Here is a 19,683-nt window from a genome sequence, read left to right as displayed (position 1 = left end):
AAAAAATAAAATAAAAATAAAAATAAATAAATCTTTTATTTTGAAATAGCACAACTGGAAATAGCTTCTTAGATAATTATATGAGCTTTATGGTGGATTGAGGACATCATCAAACCAATTAAAACTTTTATTTGTTCTGATTCTTGCCTTGGTGGCTTTCAAGGGTGGGTCTTCAAAAGCCTGCACTGAACAGGCCCAGGAGATTGTCATCTGTTTGTATGTAGTGGGAAAAATGTTATGCCAAGTCAAGTTTATAACGGTACTGAGGAGTTCAGAAGTTGAGGATAATAAAGTTGGGACAAAATAGCTGATGAGACTATTGCTAAGGAAATCATTGAGCTCAGTGTTCTTTTTGGAAAACTGAAATGTTTTAGCATTCAAATTAGAGCTGGGATGAAGAGGGGTAGGCTATATTTTTCAGTTCAAGAGAGCATTAACAGAGCATTAATAGGTCAAATTTTTTTATGGGACTTGGCAAGAAGGACTCACTGTTTTGTTTTTTGTTTTTTTTGCTTACTGTTGCTTGGCTGGTTGTCTCAGAATAATTGGCAAACTTTATGATAGGTTACGTCAGTGATACATGTGATATTTTTATGCAAGACCGTCATCAAGGAAAGGGAACACTAGTAGAGGGAATTGTCAGAGTTAGGAGTTCTTTAAAAAAAAAAAAAAAAAAAATCTGTCTTCTTGCGAAATGAGTCGACAACTTATTAAAAGAGCAGTCTTAAAATATTTGCACTCCCCCGGCCTGGCCTTCAGTGTACTAAGAATAAAATGGCACGCAGTATGTACTTCTGACTGTGGAGGGCAGTAATACGCCTTATAGCGTGCAAAATACCGGAAATTATTAGTAGAAGAAGAACAGTTCAACCATTGTAAACAATCCGGAAATATAAGATTAAGGCTGCTTTGATTAACATTTTCTTACTTTGGCTTATCAAAAGGAAAATTATAATGGGTATAACAAAACTTGCTGACTTAATTCGCCAGGAAGCACCCAGTGCCATCTCCTACAAGGATATAAGTGACTACACAGGTTAGTTGGTGATCGAGCACTGAACTATTCATTGGGAAGATGTCTTTGGTCAGCGCTAGCTAGTTCGATGTCAGTGAGCCGGCAAACCAGGTGATAGCATTAGATTAGTGAATACCTGCTAGCAAGCATTAGCTACAAATAGTTGTCAGAAATGAGAATGCTAATGTTCCCATTAAATTAGTGAAAACCTTAATTTGAAATACTTTTTGTTAACGATAGCATTCCTCTGCTATGAACCATGATGTTAAGTACTGGTCGAAAGATTGTCTAGTTTTGTCTAGTTTTACTAGTAAACCATGTGGCCTATATTCTGTCAACGGATTGAAATTAAATTTACATTGAAGCTAATGAATATGACCCATGAGAATGTTGTTTTTATGTTCTGTTCTTTGAGTTATGACTGTTGTATATCACGTGCACCGTCATACTGTATCATGCTGTGTCAATATTGCATTGGACTTTAATGAATCTGTGCAATACAAATCATTGATGTTTATAATTGTGCACAAAAATCAGTGAAGGCAGATGCTATGGTTTTAATCTTTTTCGTTTGGTTAAGATTTTAAATACTGAGTTTTTTATACTGAAAGTGGTAGTTATTATACTGCCCAATTCAGAAGGATTTAGTATTGGCTTCTGAGTAGTATAGCAAATTACATTTTAGCCAGTCAGTGGTCCATTCATTTAGTGGGCTGCTGAAAAAACGAACAGAGGTAATACATTGATTATTTACAAAGGAGGTCCTTAATACATGTAGCATTCAATACTTGCGATATCTATCAGTGTGGGTCCGTTAACAATAATCTCTGTCTTTTTCAGGAAAAACTGTTGCTGTGGATGCGTCCATTGTGCTTCACCAGTTTCGCACTGCTATTTCAAGTTTTCATAATCGCGATGGAGTAAATCTGAGGTGAGGTTTTTGTGTTAACGCAGGGTGAATTCAAGTTCTTCATGTCAGCCTATATGTAAATATGTAGATTTTAAAAAATTTTAAATTAGACAACCACTGGCTGTGAATATTTCTTAATCTCCTACATGGATGTGGCAAATGTAAAAGGGAATTTTAACTATACTGGGAAGAGTGCCTTGCTTTTCCTTTTCTCTGTTGATTAAATGATAAAAAAGAAGGTTGTACTGGACATTTGGGGAGTTACAGGTTTGCCCTTCTGTTCTAGCCCCCTCACTGGCCTGTTCTTTCGCACACTGTGCTTTCTGGAGCATGATATCAAACCCGTCTTCATATTTGATGGGCATCCACCCGAGCAGAAGAAGAGCGTGGTGAGTGATGAGGAATGCACTAAAATGCCTACTCAACCCAACCCATTTAACACCCGTCTGGTGTCCTTGTAGCTTTACTCCAGATGAGAGCTCCATAGGAGATGGTTTCCAAATGTTCCTGCGGTCTAACTTACCATAATATAATCGTAAATATGTGGTACCTTTTAGGACAAAGGTACTTCACCTTCCCAAGCCCAAGTGCCATTTAATGAACTGTGAGCAAGGAACTGTGACACACCTCTTGTTATCGTGCAGTCTGATATGCTATGTGGTGGAAACTGACCAGCTGATGTTCTCTCCCTGAAGCTGGAGAGAAGAGCAAAAGCCAATGGCTGGTCGAGCTCCTATTGCTCCAGCACAGGTGAGAGAGATTATGCAGCCTTTACCACACCAGTTTGATTTTTATTTTAAAGACATTTTTTAAAGTGGTGGCATTAAACACAAATGTGGAAAAACCACAAGGTGCCTGTGCACCTGCAGTTCAAAAAACGGGAATAACATAAACAGTATTGTTAATTATCATCTAATCATCTTTGTCATCATTATCATTGCGGTGCAAGTTTTGTAGTAAATTTTGAATGTTGTATTGTAGAGGACATCTTTTATGTGTTGCTTCATTATTAAAATAAAATACAAATGTTAACATGAGATATCAGATATATGAAGATCTCAGATTTTCCCAAATTTTGTATTTCTATGTTTTATGTATGATAATTGACACCATATTTGAGATCTGGGTTGCAGATACATTCTGATGAACCAAAGTGCCAATTTTTGTCTTTTAAGACCCTGTAATCTTTGAATATTACACTGTATTTACAACTTTTTGTATTGTTATTATTCTTATAGAATGTTCTTTATTATGAGGCTAATAATGAATGAAAAAAACATTTTAATCGAATGGTGAAATAATGAATCATTCTGTAATATAATGGTCTACAGTTTCTACTCGGATCCAGGACTGCCAGAGTCTCCTGCAGTGTCTGGGTGTGCCTTACGTTCAGGTAAGTCTCCAAGCTTGCAGCCTGAGGTTAATTGTTATTTCCCTGCTTTCTGAGGCACATAATATGGGTTTTCACAGGAATCGTCATGGTGCTCAAAGCCAGGCCATTGTAATTCCAGATTTGAGCAGCTTGCTTATTTTCTTCTCAACGCCAAATCAAAAAAGAATTTTTTCATCAGTATAGGGGTCTAAGATATCTTGGGCTCCAAAAATCTATCCAAAACTTCTCAGAAAATTAATACAGTGTTTTTGTTCATTATAAAGCATGTAAATTTACCTTATGATGGTTTATGAAACATTGATATTACATTGAAAAATAATGCAAAAACATTGTGACACACTGTAGTATACATACCTAAATATGCAATCATTCAACTCCTGTGTGTTTTCTTGTAATGTACAGTATGTAATCTTTGGTTGCATGGGGATGAGAAAGCATTTGAAAGAATATTTTTATTAACTTCCAGATGCACGCTGTTGTCTAGTGGGTCATGCTTGGGGGTATAATTGCACATGAGATTTTTTAAATGTATGATCTACGCTACAACTATGGAAACTCCATATTTTTCTTAGATGTTGTGTATTATCTAAAAATAAAGCTAGAACATGGAATTTGTTGCTTCTAGTCATATTTTGTTGAAGGAGCGCTGAATGAATCTCCGGGTGCTGGTGACCTAGTCACTGAGGTTTGTAGGTAAATGCCAAGCATATACATTCTAAATGAGCTGTTCTCATAATTATGTGTTCTTCTGTCCTTCTCAGTGTACATACACACCCAGGCTACCTATTCCATTTTCTGAAAAAAAATGCATGAAAAATAGGCCAGGGCTTGTGCTGAGGTCGGTGTGTAATCACTCGGGTAAATGCAGATGCTTGATTGGGTCATCAAATGAAGCTCTGCCCTGGCAGGCGCCTGGAGATGCAGAGGCCTACTGTGCCCAGCTGGTGAAGGACGGGAAGGTGGATGCTGTGGCCTCTGAGGACATGGACACCATGGCGTTCGGGAGTGACCTGCTCATCCGCCAGCTGAATGCCAAGAAGAACAGGTGAGGAGGGATGTCCTCTTTATGATAAATGGCCAGATGAGGAGAGATGGGCATGTCACTTTGCTGTCTGTGAAAGAGATTGACAGCAGCAGAGGTGTCACTGTGCTCTGTGAAACAGAATGAGGAGTGACAGGTGTGTCACTGTGCTTTCTGTGAAAGTTTGAGGAGAGACAAGTGTGTCACTGATATCTATGAGAGAGATTGACAGCAACAGAGGTGTCACTGCTCTGTGAAAGAGAGTGAGGTGAGACCGGTGGGTCACTGACTGTGCTTTCTGTGAAAGACTGAGGAGAGACAGGTGTGTCACTGTTCTCTATGAAAGATGGTGAGAAAAAACAGGTGGGTGTGTCACTGTGTTCTGTGAAAGAGTGAGGATAGACAGGTGTGCCACTATGTTCTGTGAAAGAATGAGGAGAGACAGGTGTGTCACTGTTCTCTATGAAAGATGGTGAGAAAAAACAGGTGGGTGTGTCACTGTGTTCTGTGAAAGAGTGAGGATAGACAGGTGTGCCACTATGTTCTGTGAAAGAATGAGGAGAGACAGGTGTGTCACTGTGCTCTCTGAAAGATGGTGAGGAGAGACAGGTGTGTCACTGTGCTCTCTGTGAAAGATAGTGAGGAAAGACAGATGTGTCACTGTGCTCTCTTAGAAAGGTGGTGAGGAAAGACAGGGGTGTCACTGTGCTCTCTGAAAGATGGTGAGGAGAGAGATAGGTCTGTCACTGTGCTCTCTGAGAAAGATGGTGAGAAGAGACAGGTGTGTTACTGTGCTCTCTCTGAAAGAGAATGAGGTGAGTAGGTATTAGCCATGTTACTTTTACAGAATCTCACACGACACACGTTATTTAATTCTGATTTTTGGTTCTGGGGACTCTGGGGAATTGTTGGGTGTCAGTTTGAATTCTAAAGGGAACGTTGTGGGAGTGTTCTGATACAGGATGCTCAAATTGCCTGAGTGAGACCATTTTCGGGTGTATTAATCTCCTGCCCCTCCTGACACTGTCTGTATCCCCCTCCTCTTTCAGTGAGGTCATGGAATACTCTCTGCCCAAGGCACTGGACGCTCTACAGCTGACATACAAACAGGTTCGTTCCTCCATATTCTCCCACTTCTCTGTTTTTGCAGTGGAAATTAATTACCGACTTTTTATTTGATATATCTGACCACTTCTTTAATCAGCAGCAACAATGGTTAGTTTATACTATAATGCACAAAGCCACACAGGCTGTATAATGCCAAGTACAATGTTTCCTCTGTTTTTACCTTGTTTCCTCCTTTTTATCCCAGTTTGGAGCCATCATATTTATGCCACAACACTCATCACAACCTCCATTGTCGATTGGGCAAAGCACTGGGACAGTCTCGATTCAATACCAATGAGTGGGGCAATAAGTGCTCTAGGGCAGTGCCTAAACAGGACGAGCCTCCAAAGAATTTAAACTTAAAGAAAGAAACTTACCTATGTGAATATTTAGGGTTTTATCTGTAATATAAGTAAAAAATAAGATACACAAGTATATTTATTTTGTTTGAATTTTGTGTTTTTTTACGGTTTTGCTCTCCCTTTTATCCCCAGTTGGAAATGCCCAATTGTATTGTTTCATGTTCATTGCTGCAACCTCTGCTATTCATTCAGGAGAGCACAGACAGTCGTGTGCTCTTCTCGGAAGCATGTGATGTCAGCCACCGTTTCTTATTACACTGCAGTCAGGAAGTCAGGCTCACACAGACTTGAGTTGGAGGAAAACTTTATGTACAGCTTATGGGGCAGACTTTGCGGGCATCCGATCGACCAGCGACAGCCACTGGTGAGCAAAATGAAGCTGTCATCCCAGCCATCTGAAACTCACTCCCAGTTGGCAGTGGTACAGTCAAGATTCAATATCAGACCATAGGGCCCTCTGTGGTGTTTACTGCACGACAAAGCTGTATGAGGCATTCAAAACATTTTTCCTCTCTCTCTGAAGTTATGACAATTTAAAAGCATAGAGGAGCCTGCTACTGTTTTATCTCATTTTCTGTTGCTGTATCATGGTTGGATTTCTCTGCAGTTTGTGGACCTGTGCATCTTGCTGGGGTGTGACTACTGTGAGAAGATACAGGGCCTTGGGCCAAAGAAGGCCCTGAAGCTGATCCAGCAGCATAAGACCATAGAGGATGTGGTGTTGCACATCAACAGAGAGGTGAGCGGTTCTAACACTGAGCTCACATGCATACTGTATATACATACGTACAGTGAGTTCCATAATGTTTGGAACAAAGGCATATTTTCTTCTTGATTTGGCTTTGTACTCCACAATTTTAGAATTGTAATCAAACAATTCACATATGATTAAAGTGCAGATTCTCAGCTTTTATTAAATGGTATGTTTATACAGGGTATGTTACAAGGGTATATATGATTTCACAATGTAGAAATTACAGCCCCCTCCCATTTCAGGGCATCATAATGGGACAAATGGCTTCACAGGTGTGTTAAATTATCAGTGCAGGTATAAGGGAGCTTTTAGTATCTAGTCTTGAAAAAAAAGAAAAGCCATTAACATATGTACATACATATATATACATAAGTAGTTATTCACATCCCGCATCTTAAGACAAATGTGCTTTGTACTTCATTTTATTTTTTTTTAGTCATTGATGGATATTATAATTCTTTATAAACCACTGAGTTCAAGATGGTATACAGTTATCGGGCATTCATTCCAACCCTAGTATTTATTCAATTTTATATTACCAGTATTACTTTTATTAAATATATTGAATATGTTCACTACATGATATATGCTGTTTTTGCTACAACTGGTTGGTCGGGCTTCATTTTCAAAGCATGTGTATAAACCAATGCTGGTTCAGTCCTATATCATTGCTCATTAAAATGATTTCACTAAGGATATGTACAGTCTGCAGCTGTGAAAAATGTTACTGTTTTAGCTCATCAAAAATGTCAGATCTAATAAATGATTGACTGAATTTCATAATTATAATCAGACGTTGAAGTATGAAAGTCTGAAATAGATCTTGCCTTGTGCACTCTTCTATCATATTATATTTGTATTGGTATTATATTACATTTGTGTATTCATGTTGAATTGGGGTGGAAGTGTTTTATCTTACCCATGCTTCCCCGTGTCAGACACACCCTGTCCCACTGAGCTGGAGGTACACAGAAGCCCGTGAGCTGTTCTTCCGGGCTCCTCGGGGAAGTCCTCCAGATCTGGTTTGGAAAGAGCCTGATGAGCAGGAGCTGGTCAACTTCCTGTGCCACAAGAGACATGTCAAGTAGGTCCTGTTCCTGTCATCACATCACTTTCAGTTTAAACTTGAATTGTTTTTCTACTGTATGCAAAGCTGTGTGGTTGGATAAATGGTCACACAGTGCAGCCCGCTTGTTATTATCAGATGTAGGAATAACTCATGTAGTGGTTTAAATACGATGCATGCACTGTTTCTAAGAATTGTTTTCAGCTGAGTAAAAACATGAAATGTTTTTGACCCTCCCCCCATGTGCCAGGACATCAAATTCGGGTCCCCCCCCGGTGGTAGAATGAGCTTCTGACTGCAGTCAGGACAGTGGGAACTGTATATGTACACAAACGCTAATATGGACGCTTTCCATTTTCTGTTGCAGGGAGATGAGGGTAAGAGGACGGATGGAGAAGTTCCATGAGACTCTGAGGGAGAGGAGAAGAGAAAGAGAGGAGACAAACGGAGCAGAGAAGAGCAAACAGACCTACATAAAGGACTTCTTTCGGGTGACTCGGAAGAGAAAGGTATGGAATGAGGAATTCAACATTTGCATCTGCTTAGCTTAAAGGTTTAATCTCATTCTTATGACTAAAATTCATTATTCTCATTTTCCTTTTATAGTACATAAAATTGATCTTGTTACTCTGATTGATACTTCCATTACTATGAGGAACATAGTCCAAATTTTTATATCTACATAGGTGAGGGTGAGGGGATGTGGGTATTTTATTATGTTATGATCATAATAATGTGTTCAAAAAACTCACTAAACACCTCTACTGTGAGATGAAATTGCATATAGCATAAAATGTCTGTTGGAGCTGCTTGTTCAAAGATAGCAGTGAATCTGGCCAAGCATTTGTATTTGCCTTGGTGGATGCTTGTAGCCGAAGTGTATTGGCAAAGTGCACAGGATTTGTCAATAAAGACATTTCCTTTTATTATCTCCAGTTTGTTGTTTCTTTTTTAAGCACCTGAGTAGAACTGCAGGTAGCAGCAGAATATCCTTGAGCGTTCATATTTGGAAAAATGATTGTCTGTTTCCCTGGTAACAGGCCCCAGACGTTGTGGAGGCCAGCAGAGAGAAGAGGGCGAAGCCTCAGTGAGCTCCATACTGCAGTGAGAACTGTCTCCTTTTCTACTTTTCTGCTGTTTGACTGATGAAGACAGACGCCTTGTTGATGTGCTGAGTTAGTACAGAGCTTCACTGGCATTGAGGAGTGGACAAGCATAGCTCCTTCTCCAGCACTGAAGAAAACTCCAAGGGTGGATGGGCTACATTAAAAGCTGGGGCACATTTTGGGGAGAGCCAACAGTATACTGGTGGTTGAATGCCCTACTGTTATTCTCCAAATAGTAGACCTGCTTTGGTTTTGGTTAGCACAAGTCATGCCCATCTGAGAATACACAATTCCCATGTGATAGCACAGTCCTCAGTCACACGACATTGAATTCTTACCATTTTCCTTTATGTTTTTTCACTCACATAGATGTCATCATCTATTTAATCTCTTTGCTAATATCTAGTTTTTTTTACAAATATCTCTAGCTTTATTACCCATTAACATGGGAGGCTCATGTCCACCAAATATGTCCAGATTTTTAGTTTTACACAAAAGTAAGTGTTCAATCATGAGCATAATGACTACTCTATGTTATTACCTTAATAACCAACACGGTTTCAAATTATGTAGCGACAACTGCCACTCAGTCATGAAAAATGCTCTGGGCCACTCCGATGTATAAAATCACATCAAATCATTTTGATGGTTTTTTAATATTTTATTATTTATTACTATTTCACAGTTTTGTGAATTCAGATATACAGTAGTCCCACCAAGGTTGGGATGGGTTTCAAGTTAGCCAGAATTATTTGCCTTACCAGTGATGAAACATCAGGTTCCTACAGGCTAACAGTTGTAATCAGTGAGAGATACATGTCTCTTGCATTTTCCACGAGCTGTCCTGTAGTACTGTGGAGTCTCTTGAGAAAACCCAGTCCTGGGGACCCACTGTGTGTGTTGGTTTTCCTTTCAACTGTAATGCAACCTCAGAATCCTATCAAGCTGCAAATTGTTCTTAATTAGAAATGTTTATGTCTATTAAGGGATTTACCCGTTTATAGCCACATGATGGCAAAAATAGCTAGGCACGCCATGAAGAATAAGTCTTCAAATAAAACTGACCTTTTAATCAGGCATATCCACTAATGCACTGATTGTGCTTTATGACAAATAAAAACATAAATTACACTGAATAGAGTAAATTATATACTGCCAGGTGAAACCAGTAGGGGAATAATTGCAGAAAGTGAGGACACCTGGTCACTGATGTTAAATCATTTCTGAAAAATGAAGAGTTGAAAGACAAAGCACATGTCAATGAGTGAAGCTTGAACTTAAAATAAATTTAAGGAAAAATTATTGAACTACATTCGCCAACAACCTTAATTGAGCAAAATATCGGCTGTAACAAAAACCAGCTAGCACAGTGGGGCCTGGGGATTGATTGTGCTCCACTGGTTTAGAGAGTGGCCAGTGGCTTCTGGAGGCAGGAGCACTGGAATACTGCATACACTTCAGCTGCAGTGCTCCTTGTTTGCCTGCAGGTGGCACAGTAATGATGTGAAAGGCGCACATCATAATTCCAAATGAAGATTAAATTCATTGTTTTAAAATAAATGGCTACTTTTGTGTTGATTGTTAAGTTATCATGCTCTTACAGGCTATTGTCAAAGTCTGTAGCCTAAGATTTATAGCTGCATTATCTTCAAACTTTTTCAGTCAGAGGCAAGTACCATAGATGTTACTTGGTATTTGGTTTCTGTTGCCCTGTTCTTGTGATTTTTACTATGATGGGAGTCACAGTTATATTAGTAACTCCAGATGATAACAGCATCTGGCAAATGAATGGTGACCAAATGAGTAGATTGAAATAATTTTGATAGTGAAAAAATCATGTAAACCTTCAGAAGATATTATCATTTCCTGTATAATCCATGTATCCAAAAAAGTTCTTTATATTCCAAAATTCTGCTTTGTAATTACTTCTTCACAACTGTGTACGCTTTACCTACAAGAATAAAAATGTTTGTTTTGCCACAAAGACCCTTTATAAAGTCACTTGTTGAATGTTTTCACTAATCCGCACTGACAATGAGAGAAGAAAGCAAAAGATATCAGCTGGTTAATCCTTTCCAAGTTTCTGATATTCCATCAGCCTTACACAACCAGCATATTTGGTATTGTACAAAGGAATATTCATTTACACTGTTCATTCATGTGCTGAATGTGCATACTGCCTACTTCATGTGCCTACTATATCATGTTCAAACTGTGCAGTTTTGTTTAAATTAACATTTTAGGACAGATATTTGTGAATTGAATGTTTTCTCATTTATCTTGAAGCCTGTCCTGTGCTGTGCTAAAACTGTGACAATACTTTCATTCCTATTTTTAGTCTTTGATTAACTTCATTTGAGTGTACAATGATGTATTCGCATTTATACTGTTACTATTCTTATTTTCAATATATTTTCACTTTTCACTATATGTCCTTACTGGGATGGCAGGTACGCTATCCCGCCAAATTACCGCTTGTGGGGTGACATGCCCCATAATTGAATTTGTAACCAGTAATGTTATTTCTCCAACTAAAACATGGTGTAGCCAGCTGCATAGCCATGTTCGTTTCATTCCTACAGCTGGCTGCTACTTGGCTACATAAAGTAGCTTCATTAAACCAGCTGCATGGCTAGCTATCTTGCTAATTTCAGATTAGTTCAGTTTAAATTTAGATTAGGGCTGTTCAGTCTTATCCGAAAGAGTTGGTGTGGGTGCAGATTTTTATTTTAGCCCAGCACTAAGACACCTGATTCTACTTATAAAGGTCAAATCAATTAAATCAAATTATTTATATACATTAGTACATTTCACAAAGGATTTGGTTCTGATGTTACACTGCAAAAATTTGGGAGGAGAGAAGGGGAAATTATGCATGTGACCAGCTGCAGCTGATTTATGGCTGGTAGCCGTTGTGGCAAAGGTAATTGCGTCTGTTCTTTTGACGTCTGGGAAAAGTGGGTGTTAAAGGTGTTTGCTCATATTTGGTTAAATTTCCTTCACTTCCCAACAGAAATCAATAAATTAAAAGATCTATTTTTTTTAAATCAAATCTCTCTGACTACCCATGCTCTGGAATCAGCCAGTCCAGATTTCACAGCACCAGGATCCTAACCAATCAGCAGAGCTGTCTGCCGTGCCTCATGTTGCACATTCACAGCGCTGTCAGAGCCAACAGGGCAGGCGGGGCTAGGGCTACACAGATAAGAGCACTGTTCTTAGAACAAACTTAAATACTGCACCTTTAGCGTCTGTCCAGCACATGATCAGCATGGCCATTCTTAAGAGTAGACATCGTCAGTGTGTTAGAGTAGGAGAGAGTCACCAAATATAAGTTCTTGGATTTCTCTCATTGATTCAAAAAATGTTAAGCCTAGCACTATGAATTTTTATTTCAAACAGCTTTGACATGTCAGCAGTCATTAGCCATTTCAGTTACATTCATAATTTAATCGAGTCAGATACAATTAAAACCAAGGTACATGCACCCCAATTACATTCACACATTGTCAGTATGCTTGTATCAGAGGTTCGGAATAATTGTAACAATGAATGAAAACGGGCTCTTTATGATTTCTGAGCTCACCGTTGCTCTCTTTCTTCTTAATAATGTTCCAAACAGTTGATTTTGGTTAGCTTAAGGTTTGGCCTATGTCTCTGACTTGTTTTTTTCTTCTCATTTCTCAGCCTGATAATGGCTTCCTTGACTTTCATTGGCACAACTCTGGTCCTCATGTTGACAAATGTCAATAACAGATTCCAAAGGCAATCAAAAGGCTAGTATCAAAACTTGATACTGAAATATCTCTTATACCAGCACTATGGAAGCAGTTGAACACACCTGACGAATCAGAAACACTTGTGATGGCATTTGTCGTAAACATTATGACACCCTAAAATGGGGTTACTATTTATAAAAACATGCCATAAATTCTACATGGTAAAACCAAAATGTATAAAAATACCCTTGAATGAAACCCGAGAATGTGCACTTTCACCACATGTGAATTGTTTGATTACAGCTCACCAACAGAGCCTACCTGTACATGGTTGGCATGTTCCCTCTGTACCGTGGACTGCTAAGCAGTTTGCCAGGGAAAAACAAACAATCAGACACAAAGGCTAACTCCTAATCCAGTTTCACCCAAAAAAAAAAAGTCAAATTCCAGTTTGGGGATTCTTCCAAAAAAATAGGTCTTTATACTTATTGCATAAACTTATTGAATTTATACTTATTGAATAAATCACTTATTTTACATCGCTTAAAAACATCTGCCAAATGAATGTAATGAATATAAAACTAAAGTATAGACTTTTTTGTGTTTTTACCAACAATAACACAAAAAGATGAGTTAAAAGTTTTGGTTTTTTTTTAACTACAGGTGGCCTAATACTTTTGGCCTGTACTGAAAAAGGGAGCCAATAATTCCGGAGTGCGCATATTCCTATACATATACTCAGTAGACACTTTTTATTTGTTATACCTGCGTAATAACACAAATAGCCTGCTCCACCAAACAGGGAATCATGCAGCTACAAAACTATAAATAAAGCATGCAGACATGGCACAGAGATTTATTTGTCTGTCGACTAAACATTAGAATGGGTGATCTAAGCATGATCTAAATCACTTTGACAGTGTTATGATTGTTGGTGCCAGGTGTGATTGCTCCAGCATCTCAGAAACAGCGGCCCTCCTGGGATTTTCACACACTACAGTCGCAAGAGTTTATGCAGAACAAAAATCATCCAGTGGGTGACAGTTCTGTGGCCAAAAACACCTTGTTAATGAGAGAGGTCAAGGAAGAATGGGCGAACTCATTCAATCGAACAGAAAGGCCACAAATGCTCGAATAATAGTTGTTTATAACATGGGGTGCAGAAGGGCACTGCGCTCAGCCAGGAACAGGAAGATGAGGCTACAGCGGGCACATGATCACCAAAACAGGATGACTGAAGATTGGAAAAAGGTTGACGGGTCTAACAAATCTTGATTTAACATGTAGCTGGTAGGGTCAGAATTTGACATAAACAGCATGAATCTATAGATCTGGCTATGCAGGCTGGTGGTGGTGGTGTAATGGTGTGGGTGTAATGAACGAGTTAGAGATTTGCCTGAGTCCGAGTTGGGATTTTAACCGGAGCCTCGTCCGTTTGTATAATAGGCAATCGCGTTACCTGCTACAAAATGTTCATTTTATCGCATTGTGCAGCAAACTAGCCGAGCTACACCCAGTAGCCTCATTTTCTTCCCAAGCCACTTTAGCGCAAACCACGCCCCGTAGTTGCAACATTGTTCAACAAAATGTAGCGCAAACCACGCCCCGTAGTTGCATTGGTCAACACGATGAGAGGGCTGATTGGTTAAATTCGGCTCGTATAGCCGCGCCGAGTTTGGCTACAATTCATTGGATCTCTACCGTGATTTTCTATCTGAAGACATTTGAGTGAACTGTCATGTAATGTACGCTACGTACTTGTTTGTGCTACACTGGGAATGCTTTCTTGGAACACATTATCATTTGAACGCAACAGCATTCCTAAGAATTGTTGCTGACCAAGTGCGTCCCTTTATGGTTACAGTCTCCCCTATTTCAAATGGATACTTCCAGTAGAATAATACACCAAGTCACCTAACACACATCATCTCATCTAGTTCCACAAACATGACAGTGACTTTAGTTTACTTTAATGGCCGGCACAGTTCCAAGATTTTTCAGTTTTTTTTTTCAGTACTTTGCGCATCCTCCCTTCACAAGGATAACGAGAGAGAGAGAGAGAGAGAGAGAAGGGTATCACACAAATGCAATGTTGGGATCAGAGACTGTAAAAAATATGGGATGGGATGCTGTATGCTGTGACTGCAATGTCACACGGGGTGCATTGTACTTGGACCAGTCTAATATCACATGATCGGCAAATGTGTTTTTGTCGTTCTCACCAATTACTGTTAAGTGTGCCATATTGTCCAGTAGAGGGCAACCTAACCCACATGTACTGCGTAACATTCAAATTTAGAAGGGAATAAGTAACGCTTTCACCTCACACAGTTTCATTGAAACGCGTTGCATTAAACCCATTTGAAATACCGTCATATACATTGCAGTTATGATAATAAACTACTATTATTCCCAGACATTTTGCGCAATACATTACAACATAATTCAGCTAGTACCCTAAATATGGCTCAACTTTACTCAGTCACCCAATAGGTGTTAAGATATATGTTGTTTACAGAGATCTTACATTAATATTTTCACCTGTACTTTTATGATTAACTTTTCTATTTAACATATTTACATATTTGCTGAATGTTGTTTTACTTTGGTTGGAAACTTCAAATGTATCTCTTTTTACAGCAGCTCACATCACAGAAGCTTCTCTAAATTCCTTAAACTACAATCAAGGATTCAAAGATTAGGCTAGTGAATGCTACACAAATGTATCATTATTATTATTATTATTATTATTAGCTTATTGTTGTTGCTATTATTATTATTATTATTATTATTATGTTCTGTCGAAACAGAATAATAATAATAATAATATGGAAGAGAAACTGTTAAACTGTATCTACAGACAGTTAGCAAACTAACTTGTCATAAATGTCTTGGCGAGCGTCCAGTAGGCTATCTTTCCGGTTTTGTTCTCTTCGTGTGGGAAAAGCAGCACCAACACCAAGTTAACTCGTTAGCTCGAATTATTCGATCGAAAAATCGTGTATGTCTGCCTCTTGGAAAGTTCCTCGTTCAGAAGTATCCGAAATGAATTTTCGCTTTCTCGGGTCAAAGGGCAATCTGTATTTAGTGATGTATTAAAATTAGTCTAGCAAGCACTCCCTAAGAAGAACTGCCTTGTTTTCGCCCAGTGCACGGAGAAGAAATGTCGGGTTGAGGAATCGTTAAACAAAAAAAAACAACACGTTTTTTGTTCTTTAAATAAATGATTAATACATGCAACAATAATGGCAAACAAGGTAGGATATCTTTTATCTAGTTGCTTTGGAAGTTTGCTTAATCCATTTGGATTTCGTCTAATGCGGCTGATTTGGGGGGAAGCTAGGAAGACAATTTCGGGCTATGCTGAACTGTTAAGGCTAAATGTGTGCTTTGTCAAAACACTCTTGAATGTTGTGCAAGGTTTTCTTTGAAATTGGCATGTGGATTAGATTATTGTCACATAAATGGCAAAACACTACAGAGGTACGTGTAAAACATGAAAATTCTTGAAATATTAAAAGTGTCTTGTGACATTTTACACTCCTTCCAATGGGGTCACACATCCTGATGTATCCTGGGAAATGTAGTGCATGTAAACATGACGTTCAGCAGACTAAAAAGTAGGCTAAAGAAACACAACAAGTTTAAGGAATGTAATGAATAACACATTTCTTTTAATCTCCACGTGTGCGCTCTTAATACAAATGAATGTAGTTTTAAAGCTTTCATGAGTTGTCGGTAAAGACAGGACAAGTGAAGTGGACCAACTGTTGCTGAATGACTAACTTAACGTAAATGTCTGGTTGTTGGGTAGGCTGTGTGCTGACGTTTACATTTATTTTTGAATGTGTACTTTTGTTCTGACGGGGCTATAGCGAATGTAGACTATAGGCTACCTACTTTCAAATGCTAATAAAGTATAGGCTAAAGAAGAATAATTTCACAGTTAACCATATTAAGTTAGGATGACTTCAAACATAGTTGGTGTTTTCGATTAAAAAAACGGATCAGATTGTTTTTGGTTAAATAGGCTAGTTATTTTCTTCAGATGTACTTTGCTAAGCCAAGAAAAGTTGTTTAAAAGTAGGGTGGGCTGATGTTCGGAAACAATTATTGTATTGCTATTTTGTCTTTAACGCATCCTAGCCTTAAACGTTAAATGTCTTGAATTGTTTTCACTTTCTTATTTTACGTAACATAAGCGAATTCGTCTAGTCTGCAAGGCATTATTTTAGGTCAAATTATCAAGGTGAGCAAATCTTCTTTCGCGTGTTTCGGAGAACGTGGTTTCCAACATGATTACAGCACTGTAAACCCTGCCTGGTTTGTACAGTAGGCCTGTATTAACGTAACTGGATCACTGTAGTAATGCCAGATAAAGCACTACAAATAATCGTCGATGAGGGTGGTAGTGTAGTCCTCGATGCGATTGGTGGTTTAAAACATACTTAAACGCTTTTGGAATTTCGCTTGAAGTGAAAGTCTGGTTTAAATCTTGACTTTCATAAAGCGATTCATGCATGGTAGCCTATAAAAATTGTCCTGCTTTATATATCAGCTCGCTTTTTTGTTTGTTTGTTTTTTTTTTTTTTTTTAAATCTCGGCAAAATCATTAATTAAGTGGCTCTGAATGCTGGACCATGTTTTCAGATGACCTATGCTTTTCCCACTGCTGCCAACTTTCACAGAAAGGAGGCAACATGAGCTCTGCTGTTCATTCGTTCCTATACATAACAGAATGTGAGCCTGCTGGTTTTTTGAGGGAAATCTGTCTGACGAGTCTTATTAGTGCTGTGCTTTGCCTGTGGAAACCATGAGATTTTTTGTGTGAAACATCCTTGGAATTAAAATATGAAATTAGGATCTAAATCCTCTGATATATTTCAAACGTGATAGCTTTCAGATAGGGAAGGTAATGAGAGGGTGTAGTGATACTGTATTAGAATATATAAAGTCTAACTTATTGCCAAGGGATTATTTTTCCATTAAACAGTGAGGTGTCTTAACATCTTTAAAAAATATGTTAAGATATGATGTGTTAATGTCTTAATGTAATGTGGAATATTTTGTTACATTTATTATACAAATAGGCCTACTTGGAATTAAATGAATAAAAATCACTTTGAGATAGATTTTATTTATGAAAGTTGCTATATAAATAAGGCTTATTATTATATTAAAATGCAGTATAAAAACTGGAGAATGTAGGTGGAACACTGGCTTTTAAAAATTATTTTCCATTTCATATATGGCAGGTAAGAATGCATAGAATGCAGCTTTTAAAGCTTATACTCCTGTTATAGCTGTGGCAAGTACACATTTGGCTATTTTTTTAATTATGCAAATGTTTACAATGAAGTCAGCGTCTTTAAATGTGTGCCGTTGAATGTGAATGACGAGCATGTCATGACAACCTTATAAGTCCTTCTGGATAAGAGATTCAATTAAATGGGCTAAGTACAGTATCCTTACAATGTTGAAGGATATGCTGCATAATGAACTTCCAACCAAACGTGTTCTGCGGGTTATTTCCTCATAGAATCTTCGATTGTTATAGTCCAGGGAGTTTCTCAGCAGGGTGTGATGGGTACAGTTCATGAGTATTTTTCAGAGGCGGTTTTGCTTTGCTGTTGCTGAAATAACCTTTGCGCCTCAGCCTTAAGTTCTGGCACAAACATGTCTGACATGACATAGGCTTTACTTTACTGTTCTGGTTGGTGACTTGCATGTGACTCATAAAGCGTGGAATCAGGTGCAGGGAGAAAGAGGAAATTACATTTGTTTTTCTGCTGTTATTTTTTTTCCTACAGAATTGCCTGACCTGTCCATTTCTCATCATTTCAGCAGTTTTGTCATCAGTTCAAAATTTCAGTTCAGCTTGCATAATTCTTGACCTTTATTTATTTATTTATTTAAGCACAAAGTGCTGGAACCCTCTTGTTTCTGTGGTGAGTATTAGGGGTCCCAGCACAAAGTGCTGGAACCCTATTGTATTTGTAGGAGTTATTATTACTATTATAAATTTTTTAGGAAACTTTGCACAAGGGTCGCAGGTTGTATGCTTTATAGAAGGAGCGATTTTCGGCACCGATTGAACACTTGGTTGAAAATAAAAATATTTAAAGGGCATAACTCTTGCCCTGTTAGGCCTAGAGAGATGAAACCAAAGTCTGTCGATGCACCTCTTCACAATGGGCAACTTTGTTACTTTGACAAAAAGGTGTGGCAGGTAGATTTTCTGCCATTTTGAATGAATAAAAAAACACTTAAGACATCTCCTCCTGCAAAGTTTGACTAACATGCACTAACATAACAAGTCTTCCTTGGCGTACCAGGCTTTTTGTGATTTCTGAGCTCACCAGTGCTCTCTTTCTTCTTCATGATGTTCCAAACTGTTGATTTTGGTTAGCCTAAGGTTTGGCCTATGTCTCTGACATTTTTTTCTTCTTATGTCTCAGCCTCATAATGGCTTCCTTGACTTTCATTGGCACAACTCTGGTCCTCATGTTGACAGACACCAATAACAGACTCCAAATGCACTCAAAAGGCTGGAATCAAAACTAGATACTGAAATCTCTCTTATACCTGCAGTAAGGAACTCATTTAGCACACGTGACTAGTCAGAAACACCTGTCATGCCATTTGCCTGAACATATTGATGCCCTGAAAGGGGGGGACTGTTTATAAAAAGCATTGTAATTTCTACTTAGTGAAACCAAAATGTATTTTTTAAAAATACCCTTAAATAAAAGCTGTGAATGAGCACATGTGAATTGTTTAATTACAAATCTGAAATCATGAAGTACAGAGCCAAATCAAGGAGAAAAAGACCCGTGTCTAGCCATCAACAGTTCATTAGCTGGGAGCTTGAGTCATCCCTTTTTTCCAGGTGTCCTTAATCTAGCAATTGATTTCCAAAACACTCAAGGACTGTTGGTAAAATCACTCCAGGACCTCCAGGACTCCAGGTATACACTTATGCTCATAAACTTTCTGTCAATCTGTTCTGTTAATATGCCAAATCTGGCAGCTTTACTAATGTATACGATGGCCTGTATATTTCCACACTTTCATTATGAGTTTTAAAATTGTATTTTGACATGCAGACCTGGATTCTAGCTAGACGTGGTCGTAACGTTTCACAATTCAGTGTCGCCTTTTGTTCTTTATAAAGAGCAAATTAACGTTTGAATGCTTCCATTTAATTGAGGGCCGAAGGTGAGAACCAAT

General features: G+C 38.3%; 2 protein-coding genes across 3 annotated transcripts in view; both read left to right on the top strand.

Annotated features, from left to right (window-relative positions):
* The first annotated feature begins 843 nt into the window (after positions 1-843).
* On the top strand, positions 844-10,720 carry zgc:110269 (probable flap endonuclease 1 homolog). The gene is made up of 11 exons (XM_035423979.1): positions 844-1,036; positions 1,856-1,946; positions 2,212-2,314; positions 2,621-2,675; positions 3,257-3,318; positions 4,227-4,363; positions 5,389-5,449; positions 6,416-6,547; positions 7,501-7,646; positions 7,996-8,137; positions 8,669-10,720. The coding sequence occupies exons 1-11, from the start codon at positions 955-957 to the stop codon at positions 8,717-8,719; spliced, it is 1,062 nt and encodes a 353-aa protein (XP_035279870.1). The 5' UTR covers positions 844-954; the 3' UTR covers positions 8,720-10,720.
* A 4,634-nt stretch (positions 10,721-15,354) lies between these two features.
* The window catches only part of snx9a (sorting nexin 9a), a 48,842-nt gene continuing 44,513 nt past the window's right edge, over positions 15,355-19,683 (top strand). Inside the window, exon 1 of one of the 2 annotated variants that reach the window (XM_035422215.1) lies at positions 15,355-15,710. In XM_035422215.1, coding sequence (XP_035278106.1) covers positions 15,699-15,710 — 12 coding nt within the window. In that variant the 5' untranslated portion in view covers positions 15,355-15,698. The remainder of the gene's footprint in view (positions 15,711-19,683) is intronic. The other variant, XM_035422216.1, reaches the window with a different exon arrangement.

This window comes from Anguilla anguilla, chromosome 6 (genome assembly GCF_013347855.1).
Source record: "Anguilla anguilla isolate fAngAng1 chromosome 6, fAngAng1.pri, whole genome shotgun sequence".
Taxonomy (NCBI): domain Eukaryota; kingdom Metazoa; phylum Chordata; class Actinopteri; order Anguilliformes; family Anguillidae; genus Anguilla; species Anguilla anguilla.
Note: the sequence above shows the minus strand (reverse complement) of the source record. Positions and strands in the feature narration are given on the sequence as shown.

Excerpts from the sequence above, each read along its gene's own strand:
- zgc:110269 (XM_035423979.1), top strand. The coding sequence starts at position 955 with ATGGGTATAACAAAACTTGCTGACTTAATTCGCCAGGAAGCACCCAGT. Across the intron at positions 6,548-7,500 it reads TGTTGCACATCAACAGAGAG|ACACACCCTGTCCCACTGAG; the intron begins GTGAGCGGTTCT and ends TCCCCGTGTCAG. Across the intron at positions 8,138-8,668 it reads GGGTGACTCGGAAGAGAAAG|GCCCCAGACGTTGTGGAGGC; the intron begins GTATGGAATGAG and ends CCCTGGTAACAG.